This window comes from Lissotriton helveticus, chromosome 4_2 (assembly GCF_964261635.1).
Source record: "Lissotriton helveticus chromosome 4_2, aLisHel1.1, whole genome shotgun sequence".
In the NCBI taxonomy this organism is placed as follows: Eukaryota; Metazoa; Chordata; class Amphibia; order Caudata; family Salamandridae; genus Lissotriton; species Lissotriton helveticus.
Window position 1 is genome coordinate 113,205,223 of NC_136064.1, and position 20,154 is coordinate 113,225,376.

Genomic DNA, 20,154 nt, shown 5'->3' on the forward strand with positions numbered 1-20,154 from the left:
TCCCTTGGGACTCTACAATACCGCAAAGTCCCTTTCCGTGGAGGTAGCGGTTTTTCCTCATACAGAGGAGGATATCAGCAGCAGACTATTCCTCTTACTCGCAGCCTTCTCAATCATACCGGCCGCAATATTCTCAACGACGGGGCCAGTCGTCGTCTTTCTCTCGATCATCATTTAGAGGACGACAAGTGCGCCAGGGGAGGGATTCCTGTAAGTGCCAGTAGCGCCTTCCTGACGTTTCCCACTGTTCGTTTGTCCCCTGTAACACCAGTGGGGGGCAGGATATCCCAACTCTTCCACAACTGGCAACTTATAACATCAGATCGATGGGTCCTCAATATTGTTTTGTCAGGCCATACTCTGGAATTCCAACATCAACCACCATCCAAAGCCCCTCGCGCCACTGAATCCAAACATCTGCACCTTCTACGTCTAGAAGCCCACCAACTACTTCTCAAGGTAGAGATCAAACATGTCCCTCAATCCCAACGGGTAAAAGGATTCTATTCCTGGTTCTTTCTTGTTCAAAAGACTGTAGGAAAATGGCACCCAATTTTAGATCTGAGGGAGCTAAACACCTATCTCATAAAACTCTTGTTGCGGATGGTCTCCTTAGAGGACATTTTATGGCTCCTCAATCCAGGATCTCGAGGACGCATACTTTCATGTCCTCATCTACCCTGCCAACAGGAAGTTTTTACGCTTTGCGTAGCCAAGAGCCACTTTCAATTAAAGGTCCTGCCTTTTGGACTTAGATCCGCTCTGCGGATTCTCACAAAGGTCCTAGCCCCTGTCGCAGTTTTTCTCAGGAAACCGAAGCTCCAGGTCTTTATTTACCTAGACCGGTTGGTGAAGGCTCCGTCTCATCATGCAGCGGAACAGGCTGTCAGAACATGAACACAGCTCTTCCGTCACCTGGTGCGCCAGCTCAACACTGAAAAGTAAGTCCTGTGCCTGTCCAAGTCGGTCCGGTTCTGGGGGGCCATTCTGGACACGTCTTGCTGCAAAGCGTTCCCGTCAAAAGAAAGCCAAACAAAACTGTGACCTCTTCTCGTCGGTTGCAACGAAAAGGGTCACTTTCAGTTTGCCTCTACAAGTCCCTTCTGGGGTTAATCTTGTCCTGCATTCCTTTAATTCCCCATTGCAGGTTACAAATGCGCCCCCCTCCAAGAACTGGATTTGCAGTGGTGCCAGGCAGAAGGCTCTTTCGAAGACAAGATCACAATCATTCAGCCAACGAAAGAGGCGGCAACGTGGTGGACGATTGGAGACCCTATCTCTCTGAGACTCACCTTCAGGGTCACCCCAGCCCCTCTAATAATAACCAACGTCTCACTAGAAGGCTGGGGAGCAGTCTTACAAGACCTTCAGGTAAGCGGCCGCTGGCTGCCCCAGCAGCGCCTACTCCACATCAATCTGTTGGAACTTCAGGGAGATTCATCTAGCCTTACAGGCCTTCCGCGGATTCAACGATCCACTGTCCTGGTCCGTACGGACAACACGCCGGCCATGTATTACGTAAACAATCAGAGAGGTACACGGTCTCGCCGACTATCCAAAGAGGCTCATGGAATTTGGGAATATACAATCCAACAGGAGAAATCACTCTTGGCGGAACATCTTCCAGGTGCCCTCAACAAGACAGCGGACACGCTCAGTCGCCTGAAGTCTGTGAGCCACGAGTGGGAATTAGACGAAGACACACTGGAGGAAATTTTCAGTCTCAGGGGCACTCCTTCCATAGATCTCTTTGCCACTCAAGAGAACAAAAATGCAGACTCCACGCAAGTAGGGATCACCATCCGGGAATGCGCTTTCGATGGCCTGCTCAGGCGCCTTTGTTTACACTTTTACTCCGATTCCACTAATTTCCAGACTTCACCGAAAGCTCAAGGCGGAACCCTGCAGAATGATTCTGGTGGCCCCAGCGTGGCCCTTCTAGTTTTGGTTTACGAAGCTTCTCCTGCTCTCCCTGGACCATCCAGTTAATCTGCGCCCAATTCCTTCCCTACTGACGATGTCCCAGGGCCAAGTGGTACATCCAGATCCGAGCTCTCTTCAGTTATCAGTGTGGCTCCTGAGCACCGAGAATTTCAGAATCTAAATATCTCTGCAGAGTGCTGAGAGCTGCTTGCTCAAGCTCGAGCACTGAGTACAAATACGACCTATCGCTTAAAATGGAAACGTTTCTGCCTGTGGTGCCGGCAAGAGATAATTCAGCCTTACTCTTCTGCTCCTCATCAGATTTTGCCATACATTCTGGCATTGGCCAAATCCGGTCTCGCTCATTCCTCTTATCAAGGTGCACCTTGCGGCCATTACTAGATTCAGACGGACTTCCTCTGGACCTTCCCTCTGGTCGGCAAGAATTGTAATGCAATTTCTTAAAGGACTGTTTAGAGTTTTCCCACCAGTTAGGCTTCCACCGCCTCTGTGGCAGCTTTACTTAGTCCTTACTCAACTCATGAGGCCGCCTTTTGAACCAATTCATAGGGCGGACCTTAAATTCCTCTCATAGAAAGTGGCCCTCCTTCTCACATTAACATCGGCCAGAAGGGTAGGTGAACTGCACGCTCTCACTATTCAAGAACCATTCTTACAGTTTAAAAGAGAGACTTTGATTCTGAGGACGAATCCCAAATTTAACCCGAAGGTGCCTTCAGCTTTTCATTTGAATGAACCAGTGATTCTCAAATTCTTTTTTCCTCGACCAACTACTTCAGCAGAGAGGGCTCTACGCTCTCTGGATGTTCAAAGGTGTCTGAAATTTTATCTTCAACTTACCAAAGACTTTAGAAAATCAACACAGCTCTTTGTCGCTTTCAGTACCCCTCGCAAGGGTTTCCCTCTTTCAAACCAGGGTATTGCTCGATGGATTGCCTGCACGATCCAATACTGTCACCAAGTGGCTGGTAAGCCCCTAGAGGGGCGGGTCCGGGCGCACTCTGAGAGCCATGTCTTCTTCAGTTGCTCTCTTCGCTGGAGTGCCGATCAAGGACATTTGCAGAGCAGCGACATTGAGCAGTGCCCATACCTTCACCTTGGACTCCTTCACGCGTAGTGACTCTGCAGTGGGGGCAGGCAGTCCTGAGGAACCTCTTTCAACAAGTGGTGAGCTTTCCCTTCTAACCCTCCTTCCTTTTATTGGTTATTAGCACATTTTGTAACTCTTGATGTTCACTTACTATTCTATTGTCAATTTTTCTATGGATAATTTGTATCTTTAATGAATGTGATGCATCTTGCAAGATTTTATAACGATGTATTACACAGAATGTGCGTTCTTACTGCTAGCTATTCTGATACAAGCATGGGAATCTATGAACGTTCCAATACTGGGGCAAGAAAAGAAGTTACTTACCTGTAACTTTGGTTCTCCAGTATTAGTAACTTTCATAGATTCTCATGCGCCCACCCTCCTCCCCGAGGAAAGCTCAGCCTTCAGCAGATGTGGTTACTGCTACACAACAGCTATGAAAATCTGAGGCTCTCTCAGAAAGGTTCTATGGGGTGAGGCTGTTCTGATTGGCTGTTCATTTTATTTGGTCTCTTTTACAAAAAGAGGTGGATATGCTACAAAATTAGATAAGGCCTAGGCCTTATTCATTTTTTTTTTTTGGTACCTATTTCTATGGTATTTTTAATTTACCGGGGAATGATACAAGCAATGGGAATCCATGAAAGTTACCAATACTGGAGAACCAAAGTTACAGGTAAGTAACTTCTTTTCTTCAGAGGCTGGCTTTGTATTTTCATATGTGATGCTCCTGTGAGAGATGTTGATGCTGAAGGGACAATTGCTTTTGCAGAGTAAGGCACGCCGCTTGATTAAATGCATCTACTGGGGTGTAAATGTGGTTGCTGAGACCACCCGTGCTCGGTTTTCTGCTTGTGGCATGCGTGCCGTGGATTTGTGAGGCATTGTCGCCATATGTTGCCAGGCGTGTCTTGTGGGGGCGTGCTGTGCATTGTAATTGTGGGATATCTATATCGAGACTTATGGAGACATTCTTCATCCGTTGGCGCCTACATGTCATGTGACTGACTGACTGGGAGGAGCTCTGGTCCTGCATGCGTAGCTGATGATCATGAAATCACGTTAGTTGGGTATTTAAGGGAGGGTGGGGGCCGGGGGGAGGTAAGAGACACTCTACACAGGCAAGTATCATATTGTTCTTCATTTGGTGAGGAACATATGCATTTTGTTTGTGGTGAAGTCTACAATACAAATTGCCTTGTGTTTTTGCACATGTATTTCAGCTTTACAGCTTCTGGTAAGTTCTGTGGCTTTCTGGTGGAAGGCTGGTCTCCTCAACGGGCACTATGGTTTAAAAGGGTTGCGTTTTCCTTTATGAGGCACGCTGCCTACATCCAGATTGTCAGGTCCTGCAAGCAAATCTTTCAAAGACCAAGAATATGCAGTGGCAATAATAGCACTTGCAGTGGAGCTCTAAATCCTTGCCTGCAGTGTTTTTTTTTTTTTGTGTGTGTGTTTTTTAGAATTCTGTTTTCTCCACGTAGATATTTTTGCAAAATATCTTTAGACTCTTCAAGCAAGGTTAACAAAACAAGGGGGAAAAGCAACCAGAGTTTATGAAAAGTATTGTCAAATCCCTGTCCGTGGATCTGCCTGGCATGTTTGCCGTGGGCTCTGATTGCATTATTAAGTCCAGGGTTCTTACCTATGAGAGTGATGCCCAGATTCGGCTCGTTCCCAGATTGGGGTCAGGGTGGTGACTGTCCTTCCCAGATAAGGAGACCTACATGCTCTTGGCATTGTAATCTCTGAGGTCCAGTGTTGCTCGTTAATGTCTCTTGGTTGTCTTTCAGTGTGTTTGGTCTGGGAGAGCCAGTTTGTGCCTCAGTTGCTTCAGTTGTCTGACACTCCTCTACCTCTTTTTGTTTAACTTGTCCGTGGGTTCCTTCTGGTGCTCAGTGGTACCGACCTCCCGGCATGTGTGATCCGAGTTAGTAGTAACTACTAACTCGGATCACACATGCCGGGAGGTCGGGATTACAGGGATCTGTGGACCTGAGGAGGGGATAGTGAATGCGACTGCCGGGCCACTGTGCCGTTTGACTTGGGATTATTGTATACATTGGAAAATATTTTATCAGCAGCGAAATATATAGTAAGAATTGGAAATAAGGCTACATGATATTAGTTACTATAGCCTGAGGAAGTCTTTTGGATTCATTCCATAGACGAAACACGTGTGTTGCTGTTTTGCTGTACTAATTTCAATATCCAGGATTGGAGAAATTGTTAACAAGTCCTCGTGGAAACAAAAATACGACCAATAAAGAAGCCATGGATTTATACTCTTTTTTTTTTTTTAATTTTCTTGTGATATTATCTTTGGAAACTTGTATGTTATAACAAGATTACTACTTTTTGCTCAGGGAATCCTAAATAATTCTTAAATGTAAGCAATTGCTGATTAACAGCACAGGGCGGTGGCTGTTTAGATTCACTTTGGATGCACACCGAAATTATTAGGAGCTAAAATAGCAAAAACACCAAGATTTGCGCAGTGGATATCTCACTGCCCTTTTGTTGATTTTAGTGCTCCGTGGTAGTTCAGGGCTTGGAACTCTGACCGCTCAGTATCTGCCCACTCCTGTTTGCTCGAAACCAAACACCGGAATAGCCACAGCACAGTAATGGTTCCCAGCAGATTCAAGTTCCACCTTGTTTGGGCCATTCAATGCGTCTTTAGCAACACTAAGCATTTTATGTAGGCCTCGGTGTAGCTGTGAGAGGCTCTGGATGGGGAGTATGAGATGAAGGCGCTGTGAGACTCTCCTTTGACTAGACCCAGATGAGGGAGTGCGCCTTGGCCCAGATGAGGGAGTGCGCCTTGGCCCAGATGAGGGAGTGCGCCTTGGCCCAGATGAGGGAGTGCGCCTTGGCCCAGATGAGGGAGTGCGCCTTGGCCCAGATGAGGGAGTGCGCCTTGGCCCAGAGGAGGGAGTGCGCCTCGACCCAGAGGAGGGAGTGCGCCTCGACCCAGAGGAGGGAGTGCGCCTCGACCCAGATGAGGGAGTGCGCCTCGACCCAGATGAGGGAGTGCGCCTCGACCCAGATGAGGGAGTGCGCCTCGACCCAGATGAGGGAGTGCGCCTCGACCCAGATGAGGGAGTGCGCCTCGACCCAGATGAGGGAGTGCGCCTCGACCCAGAGGAGGGAGTGCGCCTCGACCCAGATGAGGGAGTGCGCCTCGACCCAGATGAGGGAGTGCGCCTCGACCCAGATGAGGGAGTGCGCCTCGACCCAGATGAGGGAGTGCGCCTCGACCCAGATGAGGGAGTGCGCCTCGACCCAGATGAGGGAGTGCGCCTCGGCCCAGAGGAGGGAGTGCGCCTCGGCCCAGAGGAGGGAGTGCGCCTCGGCCCAGAGGAGGGAGTGCGCCTCAACCCAGATGAGGGAGTGCGCCTCGGCCCAGAGGAGGGAGTGCGCCTCGACCCAGATGAGGGAGTGCGCCTCGACCCAGAGGAGGGAGTGGGCCTCGGCCCAGATGAGGGAGTGGGCCTCGGCCCAGATGAGGGAGTGGGCCTCGGCCCAGATGAGGGAGTGGGCCTCGGCCCAGAGGAGGGAGTGGGCCTCGGCCCAGAGGAGGGAGTGGGCCTCGGCCCAGAGGAGGGAGTGGGCCTCGACCCAGAGGAGGGAGTGGGCCTCGACCCAGAGGAGGGAGTGCGCCTCGGCCCAGAGGAGGGAGTGCGCCTCGACCCAGAAGAGGGAGTGCGCCTCGACCCAGATGAGGGAGTGGGCCTCGACCCAGAGGAGGGAGTGGGCCTCGGCCCAGAGGAGGGAGTGCGCCTCGACCCAGATGAGGGAGTGCGCCTCGACCCAGATGAGGGAGTGCGCCTCGACCCAGATGAGGGAGTGCGCCGAGGAGGGAGTGGGCCTCGGCCCAGAGGAGGGAGTGGGCCTCGGCCCAGAGGAGGGAGTGGGCCTCGGCCCAGATGAGGGAGTGGGCCTCGGCCCAGATGAGGGAGTGCGCCTCGACCCAGAGGAGGGAGTGCGCCTCAACCCAGATGAGGGAGTGCGCCGAGGAGGGAGTGCGCCTCGACCCAGAGGAGGGAGTGCGCCTCGACCCAGAGGAGGGAGTGCGCCTTGACCCAGAGGAGGGAGTGCGCCTTGACCCAGAGGAGGGAGTGCGCCTCGACCCAGAGGAGGGAGTGCGCCTCAACCCAGATGAGGGAGTGCGCCGAGGAGGGAGTGGGCCTCGGCCCAGAGGAGGGAGTGCGCCTCGACCCAGAGGAGGGAGTGCGCCTCGGCCCAGAGGAGGGAGTGCGCCTCGACCCAGAGGAGGGAGTGCGCCTCGACCCAGAGGAGGGAGTGCGCCTCGACCCAGATGAGGGAGTGCGCCTCGACCCAGATGAGGGAGTGCGCCTCGACCCAGAGGAGGGAGTGCGCCTCGACCCAGAGGAGGGAGTGGGCCTCGGCCCAGAGGAGGGAGTGGGCCTCGGCCCAGAGGAGGGAGTGCGCCTCGACCCAGAGGAGGGAGTGGGCCTCGGCCCAGAGGAGGGAGTGCGCCTCGGCCCAGAGGAGGGAGTGCGCCTCGACCCAGATGAGGGAGTGCGCCTCGACCCAGATGAGGGAGTGCGCCTCGGCCCAGAGGAGGGAGTGCGCCTCGGCCCAGAGGAGGGAGTGCGCCTCGACCCAGAGGAGGGAGTGGGCCTCGGCCCAGAGGAGGGAGTGCGCCTCGGCCCAGAGGAGGGAGTGCGCCTCGACCCAGATGAGGGAGTGCGCCTCGGCCCAGAGGAGGGAGTGCGCCTCGGCCCAGAGGAGGGAGTGCGCCTCGACCCAGAGGAGGGAGTGGGCCTCGACCCAGATGAGGGAGTGGGCCTCGACCCAGATGAGGGAGTGCGCCTCGACCCAGATGAGGGAGTGCGCCTCGACCCAGATGAGAGAGTGCGCCTCGGCCCAGAGGAGGGAGTGCGCCTCGACCCAGAGGAGGGAGTGCGCCTCGACCCAGATGAGGGAGTGCGCCTCGGCCCAGATGAGGGAGTGCGCCTCGACCCAGATGAGGGAGTGAGCCTCGACCCAGAGGAGAGAGTGCGCCTCGACCCAGAGGAGGGAGTGCGCCTCGACCCAGAGGAGGGAGTGCGCCTCGACCCAGATGAGGGAGTGCGCCTCGACCCAGATGAGGGAGTGCGCCTCGACCCAGAGGAGGGAGTGCGCCTCGACCCAGAGGAGGGAGTGCGCCTCGACCCAGAGGAGGGAGTGCGCCTCGACCCAGATGAGGGAGTGCGCCTCGACCCAGATGAGGGAGTGCGCCTCGACCCAGATGAGGGAGTGCGCCTCGACCCAGATGAGGGAGTGCGCCTCGACCCAGATGAGGGAGTGCGCCGAGGAGGGAGTGGGCCTCGGCCCAGAGGAGGGAGTGGGCCTCAGTGCGCCTCGACCCAGATGAGGGAGTGCGCCTCGACCCAGATGAGGGAGTGCGCCTCGACCCAGATGAGGGAGTGCGCCTCGACCCAGATGAGGGAGTGCGCCTCGGCCCAGAGGAGGGAGTGCGCCTCGACCCAGATGAGGGAGTGCGCCTCGGCCCAGATGAGGGAGTGGGCCTCGGCCCAGAGGAGGGAGTGGGCCTCGGCCCAGAGGAGGGAGTGCGCCTCGGCCCAGAGGAGGGAGTGCGCCTCGGCCCAGAGGAGGGAGTGCGCCTCGGCCCAGATGAGGGAGTGCGCCTCGGCCCAGAGGAGGGAGTGGGCCTCAGTGCGCCTCGGCCCTGGTGAGGGAGTGCGCCTCGGCCCAGGTGAGGGAGTGCGCCTCGGCCCAGGTGAGGGAGTGCGCCTCGGCCCCTAGGAGGGAGTGGGCCTCGGCCCCTAGGAGGGAGTGGGCCTCGGCCCCTAGGAGGGAGTGGGCCTCGGCCCCTAGGAGGGAGTGGGCCTCGGCCCCTAGGAGGGAGTGGGCCTCGGCCCCTAGGAGGGAGTGGGCCTCGGCCCCTAGGAGGGAGTGCGCCTCGGCCCTGGTGAGGGAGTGCGCCTCGGCCCTGGTGAGGGAGTGCGCCTCGGCCCCGAGGGGGGAGTGCGCCTCGGCCCCGAGGGGGGAGTGCGCCTCGGCCCAGAGGGGGGAGTGCGCCTCTGAAAGTAAATGCTATCAGAGTAGAGATATTTCTTGCACATCCAGCTGTGCTACTGTGCCGGCTCCTAGTTCTGGTCATGGTGCGTTCGCTCCTGCAGCAGACCGCTCCACTCAACCTCTTTGTGGATGTCAACCTCAGTCCTGGTTCACAGACGAGAGAGCACGCTGGTTGCATCTAGTTTAATGGTTTTGCACCACGAATGCTTTCAGTTGCTTCAGATTGGAGAAGCATCACGTGCTCGCTCATCCCAGCCTCTTCAATGTTGTTGGCGTGTCCAAGCTGTGGCTGCTTGTGCCCACTTGGTGGTCTCCAGGTCTCTTTGGTAATTGGTTGTAAGCAGCTTGGGTTCATTTCTTTGCCTTCTGGCAAACCTCTTCCATGGCCCATCTTCTCCAAAAGTATGTTCTCACTCAACTTTAACTCCAGTATTAGAGTTCCTGGCTTTAAAGGAGCACTGTCCGAAAAGGTATCTCTCTAAACTCTTCTCTCTCCTGGCCAGCACCATGAGGCTGAACTCTCAGTTCAGGAAGTCCCTGTCGGTGGACCTTTCAACCAATACATGGTCGAGCCGGGTCTGTATCCGTCTTCATATCCTGCATGTTTGTCGCACAGCCACCCATTTCTCGATGTCCGTCACATAACTGCTGCTCTTGCATAGGAAATGCACTCGGTCACTTGTTGAGGTGATGGAAACACTGACCTATCCTTTGAAATGTGAGGAACCGGACAAGGGTGTCGTATGTGTTCTGTCCTCACTGCACAGACAGTGACCATTCAGCTGCAGATGCATTCATGTGCATCCAGTCTGACATCTGGAGTGGTGTGGCTCACTGGTAAGAGGCGGCAGACCCGGAAGCAGATAACGGCCCGGGACCAGGGTTAAATTCCCAACGCGGCAGGGTCGTGGACCAGGGTCAGCGGACTCGACAATTCTCGCCTCGGTGCCTACTCTAACCAGGGATCACACTCGGCAACTCTGGGCATTAAGCTTGCCTCATCTCCACAACGGCCCCCACAGACGCCAGGGATGCCTGGTTTCACCTTGGAGATACGCAGAAGCGACCATCTCACAGTAAAGTAAAGTAAAGTCCACATTTGTAAAGCGCACAATCACCCGTACGGGTCTCTAGGCGCTGGGGGCCGTCGGGAAGATTAAGCGAGCTATTGCCCAGAGTCACATGGTGCTGGGCTAACCTGCCGCCGGAGCCGGGGATCGAACCGTGGTCCCCAGATTCCAGCGTCAGTCGCCCTGGCCGCGGCGCCACACCTCTTCACAGGGAAAACCAGGGCGGGTTCCCCAGCGGTCTTCAGCGCCAGGACGCTTACGGGCAGCTGTGCGCTTTACAAGTCCAACACATTTACATTTACATCTCCCACCCGCCGAGGGGCCGTATTGGCTCCGCACCGGCTACCTCTTTGCGAAGCGACCCCCCCTGCTCCCAGCCGACCCCCCCCCCCTGCTCCCAGCTGACCCCCCCCCCCTGCTCCCAGCCGACCCCCCCCCTGCTCCCAGCCGACCCCCCCCCTGCTCCCAGCCGACCTGCTCCCAGCCGACCCCCCCCCCCTGCTCCCAGCCGACCCCCCCCTGCTCCCAGCCGACCCCCCCCTGCTCCCAGCCGACCCCCCCCCTGCTCCCAGCCGACCCCCCCTGCTCCCAGCCGACCCCCCCTGCTCCCAGCCGACCCTCACACATGACAGCAAAGCACGCAATCCATAGCTGACACTCCAGCCACCATCTTCCTGCAGCTGGTCACTCCAAACGGTGCAGTTCTTTAATTAACCTAAGAGCGCTTTGGGGCCTTGCCAAGGGATGGGAAAGTAATCTAGAAATGATGCAATACAATGGAATTAAACAAACATTTCTCAGTGAGGATCCTGTGTGGACTGGTATGTTGTGTACATGCTGTAGCTAGACGTCTCCTGCTGTTTAGTTTGTTGAATGTACACTGAGATGCTCTGTGCTTTATCCACACCGACTTTCCTTTCTCTTGTAGTTTTGACGCAGTTGAAGACCCCGAAGTCCGGCTGTCCAACGCCGAAGCATTTGATGGATGAGTGAGTACGCTAGCTTTAGTATCCATAGAGTGGTGCCCGGTAGAGGCGGGTGGGCTGGGGCTGGAAGCGGATGAGCTGGCACTGGAACCATGTGGGATGATGACCCGAGCAGGAGTGAATATAAAGATCCGTGCATCCTCCCAGAGTGGCTCCTCCTCAGCGTTGCACGTTTTAATTTTACTGCTTGAGAAATACCACCTTTGCGCCCCAAGACTGCTTTATAGAGTATAATGTTAATACAAATGAAACTAGTCCTAAAAAAGATGGTGGGGGATGGGGTGGCATTAACGACGTTACATATAGTGGTATCCCCCTTTAAAATCCCTCATGGGATAGGAAACTTACCAATTGTATAGCCAAAGTGTTGCATTACTCTGCTTCTAGCCAAGACTACAGCCCTAATATGGAGACTCTCAACCATGTAGTAAGTGCAGAATTGGTCCAAATACTAATTTTGAGAAGGGGGGCCCTTAGGCTGCTGCCCAGATATCACTATTTAATTTAAATGGGTTATTTCCCAGACAATCCAGTCCTGTAAAACGAACAGGAATGCATAGCAGGTTCCAAACCTCTTTTCACCATCAATAGACACTCCAGAATATACTCTAGGAATACTTTCAATTACTTAATTTTAATGTCAAACTCTACTTTCTAGTTCAAGGTACATGTCTAGTATTTAATTATTAAAACAAAAAATATAGTAGCAGCAATTGTAATCAATGAACTGAATAACAAAAAGAAATGCAACATGATTGAGGGTTTTCAGCGTGGTTTTGCAATACTTTGCTAACCTCTCCCCGCCTGTCCTTCCTTGTCTTCAGCTAAACTATTTCTAGCACATGAACAAGCCTGTCCAACATTCTCGCATTTGCCCTCAGACCGTAACAGAATAAACCGGAAGTAATTGCAGATAATGGTAACACCAAGACCTCATGTTCAACGTAAAATGCATTCTTAAACATGTACTGTTATAGAAAACAACATGAATATATGAAGGTATACGCATGAAAGAAACAGTGTTTTTATCAGGAACTTCCCCTACGGTCTTTGCTATGTATCCGGATGTAAGGGAACTTGTATGTGAACGCACAGTAGTTTTATAATTTACCTTTGAAAGATAATTCATGCATTTATCAGCATTTAATCATCTTCTTATAATTACTCAACAAATATAATTATTATGCTGTAAAATACACGTATATTGGTCACTAATTAAGCTGGTGAGAAGCTAAAGGCAGTTATTTATAAATCGTAATGTGTATAAAGTTGGCGTGCGTGAGGTTTGTGATATGAGGTGGACGCCTCACTGCACGCGCTCTTTACAAAACACAAATTAATACCGACACCCCAATGTGAAAGGAACAATTCTAAAGTCTTGGTAACTGCATTTGTAAAGTGGGTTTGCATTGTAAATAAAATGTGCTGGTTCTTTTTGTAGAAACTGAGGTGAATGGCCAACAAGGTCGTCCGTTACTGAAACTAGTGCACAGTGGCTTCTAGTTTTTATTTGTAGGTCTAGACAAAAAGACGTCTAGATTACATCTATAGAATACCCAAGGAGACAAAACCTAAACAATACAATAGGCGTACCAGCCTGAGTATTCAATTAATGAGCTTTGGAATGAAAATAAAGAGAAGTTGCAAGTAAATACTGGTGTAGAAAACCAGCAAGAATAGAACTTTAATAATGTACAAAGTAAATGAAGAATTGAAAAAAATCAAATTCAATGCATAGAAATGTATTGGCAAATTCGATAACAATGGGTAGTTTTACCCAGAGCCTCCCCGATTAAAGACAAATGCATCATATTAACACTTTAACTTGTCTCTCAGGGGTACTAAATTGATTTATTTTATGTCCTTTTTTTTGTTATAGATCTAAAATTACCTATAAATGACTGTTTTAATTCCTTCAACTGATCTTCTTGTTGGTAATTTGTACATTTATACTGACACCCAAGCTCAAGAAGTTATTGGGTTGCCCTTCCTCGCTTTACTATAAGGCTGTATTTGTAGATCAGCGGTCTGTAGGAGTGTAGGAACCTGCTTTCTATGTAGTATATCACAACGAGGTACACAATGCAGAAACTCTAGGCGACCCTTATTGGCTTACGGGGGCCTGCTTCAACAATCCCAAAGTGCTCTATTTGTAGTAGTGTGGTTGAGGAGCTTAGGCTTACCAGAGAGGAGTGTTGAGCATTTGAACACAGTCAATAAATGAAACGCATACGCAATAGGAAATCTGATGTCTATTTAGAAAAATAACACTATATCTTATCTAGTATTTAGACACCAGATCTTCGGTATCGGGTAAGTATTTTAGTGTATCATTTTTACACAGTAAAACAGTTGAATAACAAAACTAACTGATTTTAGGCATGATTCTTGAACATGTTAATGTTATCCTATGGAAGAAAAGACGCACTACATACAGGTATTTGCATACTGCTGCAGAGGGTACCCTTTAGGACTTGAGGTGCTTGGGGGACAAGGTCCAAAGTATCACCAGCAGTTCGGGTTTACCTGTCCTAGTCCGTACTGGTGCAGAGGTGCGGGTCGCGATGGTAGCCTCGAGGGCGGTCAGCTGTCAAAGTTTAATGGGACCTAACAAAACAGAGTGTACAGAGGGGAACTTGGTCACAAGTCTGGCAGAACCCAAAGGTGGTGGCTTAGCTCGTGAGGACTCCTAAGCCACAGATACACAGGCAGAAGACGTGTACTTGGGCTGTGGAGCTTGGGTGCAGATGTGCTGGCTGATGGGCCACTTTGTAGTGTAGTTCCTGTTATTCCCAATAGGCTCTGCGCATTGGAATAGTGTATCCTGTAGTTTAGACGTAGGACTGAGGTCGACTAAGTCTCTACAGAATATACTAAACGTAATTGTGTGTGTGCCAGCTAGCTCAGAGGTCACTAGAAACGTTCTCGAATAAACAAGAAGGGATTAAGTTTCTGACAACCGCTCAAAACATGACAACTTTGTTTCCCAAGAATAAGATATCTATCTCTAGAGTCGCGGAAACAATAGATAGTTATTTCACTCAGTCAATCGTGCATGCTTCGTTTCACCAGCGGTGCCGAGAAATGGAAAGACGGGCGTTTTCAATAAAATATTTATTGAACAGTCTTTTTTCTCAAGCATAAGAAATGAACTGCTGCAATTGTAATACTTGCGGTAAAGTACAAAGCGTACAGTACGAAGAGTATTATAAAATATTGCAAAAGCATGATCTGGTTTCTAAGAATACCTAGAATGCATAAAATACATAAAATGATAAATAATGACTAAAAGTACTCACTGGTGCTTCTAAAATATGCCTACCCTGGTGTACCTAACCTAGGCTTAGCACAAGTGAGGAAGTAAGTAAGTTATTTATTTATTTATTCAGAGTTTTATATAGCGCGAACAAGATCTTTACAGATATCAGAGCGCTTCACAGAAACAGGGGGTGACGATAGCATGAAGGTGACGCGACATAATATTGGTTGCAAATATAAACTTCAGTAGCATGATCGGATAGCAATCAAGTTCTAGTAGCATGACAGTAAACAATCAGATAGGCGAAAATAAAAGACAATACTGAGTCTTACATGCAATTACGATAAAAATCAGGAGAACTTATACTATAAGTATTTAAAAGTTACAGGGAGCAAGGGGAAGGGGCCTCGATATACAGTAGGCTAACATGAATAGTCTAATAATAGATATTTAGTGAGTAGCATAGAAGGATCGACTGACCATCATGTACTTGTGGCAAACAAGAGGAATAAACAAATCTAGATCATGCAAATATGACATTATTTGACATTAGACAAACATGAAACCAGTAATACCCAAGCGGCACGAAAGTCACTGAGGAACAGGCATTAAAGTTCAGGTGAACTTAGCCATGAGGATGGCTTTCACCTCTTTCTTAAAGAAGGCTGAGGAGGAGATAAGCCTGGTTTCGGGAGGGAGAGCGTTCCAGATCCTCGGCGCCATTCCTGAGAAGGAGCGTTTGTATGTTTTTTCCTTCCGGAATCTGCGAGGTTTCAAGAGTAGATTTTTTGAACTTCTATTGGATCTCGACCCTCCTGATATAGTTAGCTTTTGAGTGAGGTAGTTAGGTGCATTGTGGTGTACAGCCGCGTGTGTCATCATAGCAATTTTCAGTTGTATTCTGGCTTCAAAGGGCAGCCATTTCAGAGATTTCAAGTCAGGGGTTATATGAGAGTGTTTTCTTGAGCCCGTAATGAGTCTCGCGGCAGCGTTCAAAGAGGCTCTTAGGGGTGCAGTTGTTGCTAAAGGGAGACCACTGAGGGTCACAATTCCATAGTCTATGCGGGGGATGACGAGGGCTTGTACTGCATTTTGGAAGTCTTTGGCTGGGAGGAAGGGTTTCAACTTTCTCAATGTGTTGATTTGGAAATTAGCTCCTTTCGTTGCTATGCTAATGTGCTGTTGCATGTTGAGCTTTGCGTCAAGTGTGATACCTAAGGATTTCGCGGAGTCCACGATGGTGGGCCGGACATTGAATGCTGTTAAGTGGTTGAGCCAAAGTTGGGTGGTGGTATATTTCGCAGGGGGTGCTATCAAAAGGAACTCAGTTTTCAGAGCATTTAGTTTGAGGTGGTTGTCGGCCAACCACGATTGGGTCTTTGTGAGAGTGTAGTTCAGGAGTTTGATATCATCCGGGGATTGTACCTTTAGGTAGAGTTGAGTGTCATCGGCGTACATATGAAAGTGTACATTGGATGCTTGGAGCAAGGAGGCAAGTGGTTCCATGATTAGGTTGAACAGTGTGGGTGAAAGGGAGGATCCTTGTGGAACGCCTAAGTCGACTGGCACAGGCGAGGACAACACATTGTTGATCTTGAACTTCTGAGTCCGGTTATGTAGGAAGGAAGTGAACCATTTGAGAACAGTCCCGGATAAACCCATTCTAGTGTTTAGCAGCTCAAGGAGGTTCTCATGTTTGACCGTGTCGAAAGCTGAGGAAAGGTCTAGGAGGATGAGGAGGCATGAATCATTGCGATCAAGGATTTGGTGGGCGTCATCAATTATGTGAGTCATGGCCGTTTCCGTGCTGTGTTTCGCTCGGAAGCCTGATTGATGGGGGTTGAGGAGATCAAACTTATCAATGTGTTTTGTTAGTTGAAGCTGTACACATTTTTCCAGCAGTTTGGCCAAGGTGGGGATGTTTGTGATGGGACGGTAATTGTTTAGGTCAGACGGGTCAGCTGTGGGTTTCTTGAGTATGGGCGTGACTTGCCCCACCTTGAGTGAGTCAGGGATGAGACCTTGTTGAAGGGAGCTGTTAATGATTTTAGTCCAGAGTGGGAGGAGCATGGTGGTGAAGTCTTTTACCGCGTTAGCAGGCAGGGGGTCTGTGAGGTGATTAGAGGGCTTCAGGGTTCCGAGCAGTTTGAGTATTGCATCTTCTGAGTAGATGTCAAAGGAAGCCCACGATGCGCTATTTTGTGGCTGAGCGTTAGACATTCTGATGTGCACAGGGTGTTGGCTTACATCATTGAGGAGATCATTTCTTATGTTGTCGGTCTTTAGCTTGAAGAAGGCGGAAAAGTCTTCACTGTGTGGGATATCGCTTGTTGGATTGATTGATTGTAGGTGTTGCGGCTTTGTTTGACTTTTGACTAGATCGAACAATTTTCTTGGTCAGTTTTTCGCTTGGTCAAGCTGGAGGCGAAAGAAGTCGGATTTCGCACTCTTGATTTTCCTAAAGTAGGCATTTCTCTTGTTCTTAAGCTTTTTGCGATGTAGTGATGAGGGATCAGTTCTCCAAGTGCGCTCTGCCGATCGCATAGCTCGCCTATCTTCGTTGAGTCTGCCGTCATACCAGGGGTTCGAACTCTTGGTGGAAACTCTCTTTAGTTGCAGTGGGGCGGCTTCGTTGATTATAGAGGTCATGGAGTCGAGGTAGAGGTCTGTCAATGTTTGAACATCAGAGACGCCAGCAGGGGGAAGGAGGAGCCTGTAGGTGTGGGGAGGTAGGGAGTTAGGGTTGAGATTCTTCATGTCCCTTTTCCAGATCTTGCATTTGGTGGGTTGAGCCAGGGAGGGTTTGATTTTTTCATTGATAAAGAAGGTGATGATGTGGTGATCTGACCAATCACAGGGTTGGATTGACCCCAGTTGGGTAGAGTCCTCTTTGGCGATGATAAGATCGAGTATCGAACCTTTATCGTGTGTTGGGCTGTTGCATATTTGGGTGAGGTCAAGCGCATTAAGGAAAGATTTAAGACTGTTCACCACTGTGTCTTTCGGATCGTTCCAGTGGAGATTAAAGTCACCCAGGTAGATTTGAGTGACCTGCCGACCGGCGTTGGAAGTAATAGTGTCCATGAGTTGTTGAGAGAAGATGAGGTTGTCCCCCGGTGGGTGATAGATGAGGTGTAGAGCACATACTGGTTTACCCTCACTGGAGATATCGAGGCAGAAGAGTTCACAGGAGGTGAGGGAGGGGGAGGTTACTTTGGTGACGGATAGATTGCTCCTGAAAATGCATGCTATTCCCCCGCCCGTCTTGACGGTCCTGTCGAGTCTGATGATGTGGTAATTGGGGGGAACTAATATATCCATAATGGGCGTGGAGGCTTCAGTTAGCCAGGTTTCCGTCAATATGGCTAGGTCAAGATCCATTCATGTGACGAGATCTGCAATGTCGGAGGAGTGTCTCAGGGCCGATCTGCAGTTGAGAAGGATGCATTTGAGTCTGGGGGTGAGAAGGGAGGTCGTGTGTTCTAGCGATAGGGTGACTCTTCTGAGGTTGTTTGGGACAGAGCTTCTGATGTTTAGTGTTGGGTGCCTAAGGGGATTTGGGAGGATAGTAGGTATGGGGAGGTGAGTGGGGGTTAAGTGTTTTACCGGTCCCGGGCCAAAAGAGCGGAGGAGGGTGTGTAAGTCGTGGTCCGACAGGGAGTTAAGGGCACGCCGGGGACGGTGGGTGTTGTTGCGTACGGGGATAGAAGGCCAGTGTAGAGAGCGTTGAGTACGAGGGACTGTGGGGAGAGTGCGTCGTTTGTTGGATACATTGGTGGTCGTTGTGGGTCTAAGTTGTCTGGAAGGTGTGTGAAGAAGCTCTTTGGTGCGGATCTCGTCTTTGAGTTGTAGGAGGGTGGATAGAATCAGGTCGAGATGTGTCTTGGTGTTAGTGTTCGTGATGTGGGCGAGGCGTTGAGAGGGGAGTTGGTGGGCGAATTTGGGGCGGGGAGGTGAGGTATGCTAGCATTAGTGGAGGGCTCTGCTGTTAAAGAGGGTGGGGTGGTATTCGGTGGGTGCGATGAATTGTGGGTGAGGGGTGTAGATGAAGTAGGTGGTGGGTGGGAAGAAGTGGTGGGGGCGTCGGTGGGGGGTGGTGCCGGTGAGTTGAGGGATGAGTGAAGGTCGAAGATAATAGGGGTGGTAAGAAGGAAGCGGGGGCTGAGTAGTGGGGGGGTGTTATTGTAAGGGAGGACGCAAGTTCTGGGGTGCTAGTTGGGAGAGTGGGGGAGTGAGGGGTGAGAATTGGGGGGGGTTGAGAGGGACGAAGATCTGCCACGGGGGGGGGGAGATATACTCCGGGTGATGTTGTGTTCAGCGAGATTCGTGTGAGGTGTGAGATGGGGGGAAGGGTGGGTGGGGGTATGTTGGATGTGCAGGGGGGAATGAACTACGTCTGTGGGTGAGGGGAGCGGGGGGGTAATGTCAGGTGTGATCCTAGCTATAACACTGGGGGGATGGGAGGGGTGTGTGTCATTCCGAAGTTGCAGTGGGCAAGGCCGGTTATTTTGAGTATTGGTGTTGGGGGGAGTTGTGAAGCTTGATGTGTGCGGAATGGAGGTCCGCCGTTTGGCGATGTGTTCTAAGAAGGTAGGGAATATGTTGTCTAGTCGGTCAAGGTTCCTATCATTGGCTTGGAGTAGAATGGTCCCATTGTTGTAGATGGTGATTGTGGCTCTGCCTGGGAAGACTAGGGATGGAGTGACAGAAAGAGTTAGACCATGAGCGGATTTATTGGTGGTGTGAATAGTGAGAGTGGAGAGGAACGCTTTCCTCCATTGTGGTCTCCGTGTAGTGTAAAAGATGATATCGTTGTTTGTGTCTCCGTTGATCAACGAGAAGTAGGTGTCCACACACGGTAATTCGGGGTGTGCCTTTAGAAAATTATGTTTGTAACGTTTGGCGTTTTTTTTGGTGAGCTCAGGTGGGTATATGATTTTGTAGGTGTGCTCGCCCAAGCGTTCCATGGCGGAAAGGCGTGGGTAGAACAGGTGGGGAGCTTGTGTGGTTGCGGGGCAATAAGCCTAAATGGTAGAATGTGGGCAATAGGTATGGACGACTAGTCAAAGATGGCCGCTCCAGTGGTGAACTATTCAAAGATGGCCACCACGGTGGCATATAGGGAGCCAAAAGTAGTCCTATCTCTATTGATGATGTGCCTTAGGGAGCTAGCTTCCCTTTCCGGTGCAGGTCGAGTTAGTCCATCCTCTTTGTTGTTAGGTGGGAAGGGGAGAGATTAGGTTTCAAACTGTTCAGGAGGCGAAGAGGAAGCCTTATCTCTGTTAGGGTGACCTGTGGCCACGTTGGTATGCAGCTTCACGGTCGTTTGGTGGGCAGTGGAGGAGATTTATGGCTTCGTTGTCTTGCCCCCGCCATTTTAGGTAAAGGAAAGTGAGACGAGCTAGAGGGTCGCCATGCCGCATGCATAGGTTGTGAGCAGACAGCTTTGTATCTTTAGGGCAGAGCGTGTAGCGCCGGTATGTTCAAAAATAGAGATTAAATGTTGTGCTTGTAAATACCTTCAGGATAGTCAGGCTCCAATGAGGCTGTCCAAATCAGACTCCCTGTATCCAGGTGTAACTGAGGCAAATCAATTATTCCAGAATATTGGCTGTGAAACGCGATGAAACTCCAATGTTTGGTTATTGACTTTTCATTTTGAGCCTTTCCAGGGGGGGGGGGGGGCGGGGCTGAATACTCCTTCTGGCGCTGCACAGCGCGATCCTTCCAGGGTCCACCAGCCGATCCAGC

The 20,154-nt window shown here is 50.8% G+C and overlaps 1 protein-coding gene across 1 annotated transcript in view; it reads left to right on the top strand.

The window, feature by feature from the left end:
* The window catches only part of LOC144752247 (germ cell nuclear acidic protein-like), a 111,666-nt gene that overhangs the window by 18,078 nt on the left and 73,434 nt on the right, over positions 1 to 20,154 (top strand). The window contains exon 5 of the mRNA XM_078640252.1: positions 11,087 to 11,147. Coding sequence (XP_078496378.1) covers positions 11,087 to 11,147 — 61 coding nt within the window. The remainder of the gene's footprint in view (positions 1 to 11,086; positions 11,148 to 20,154) is intronic.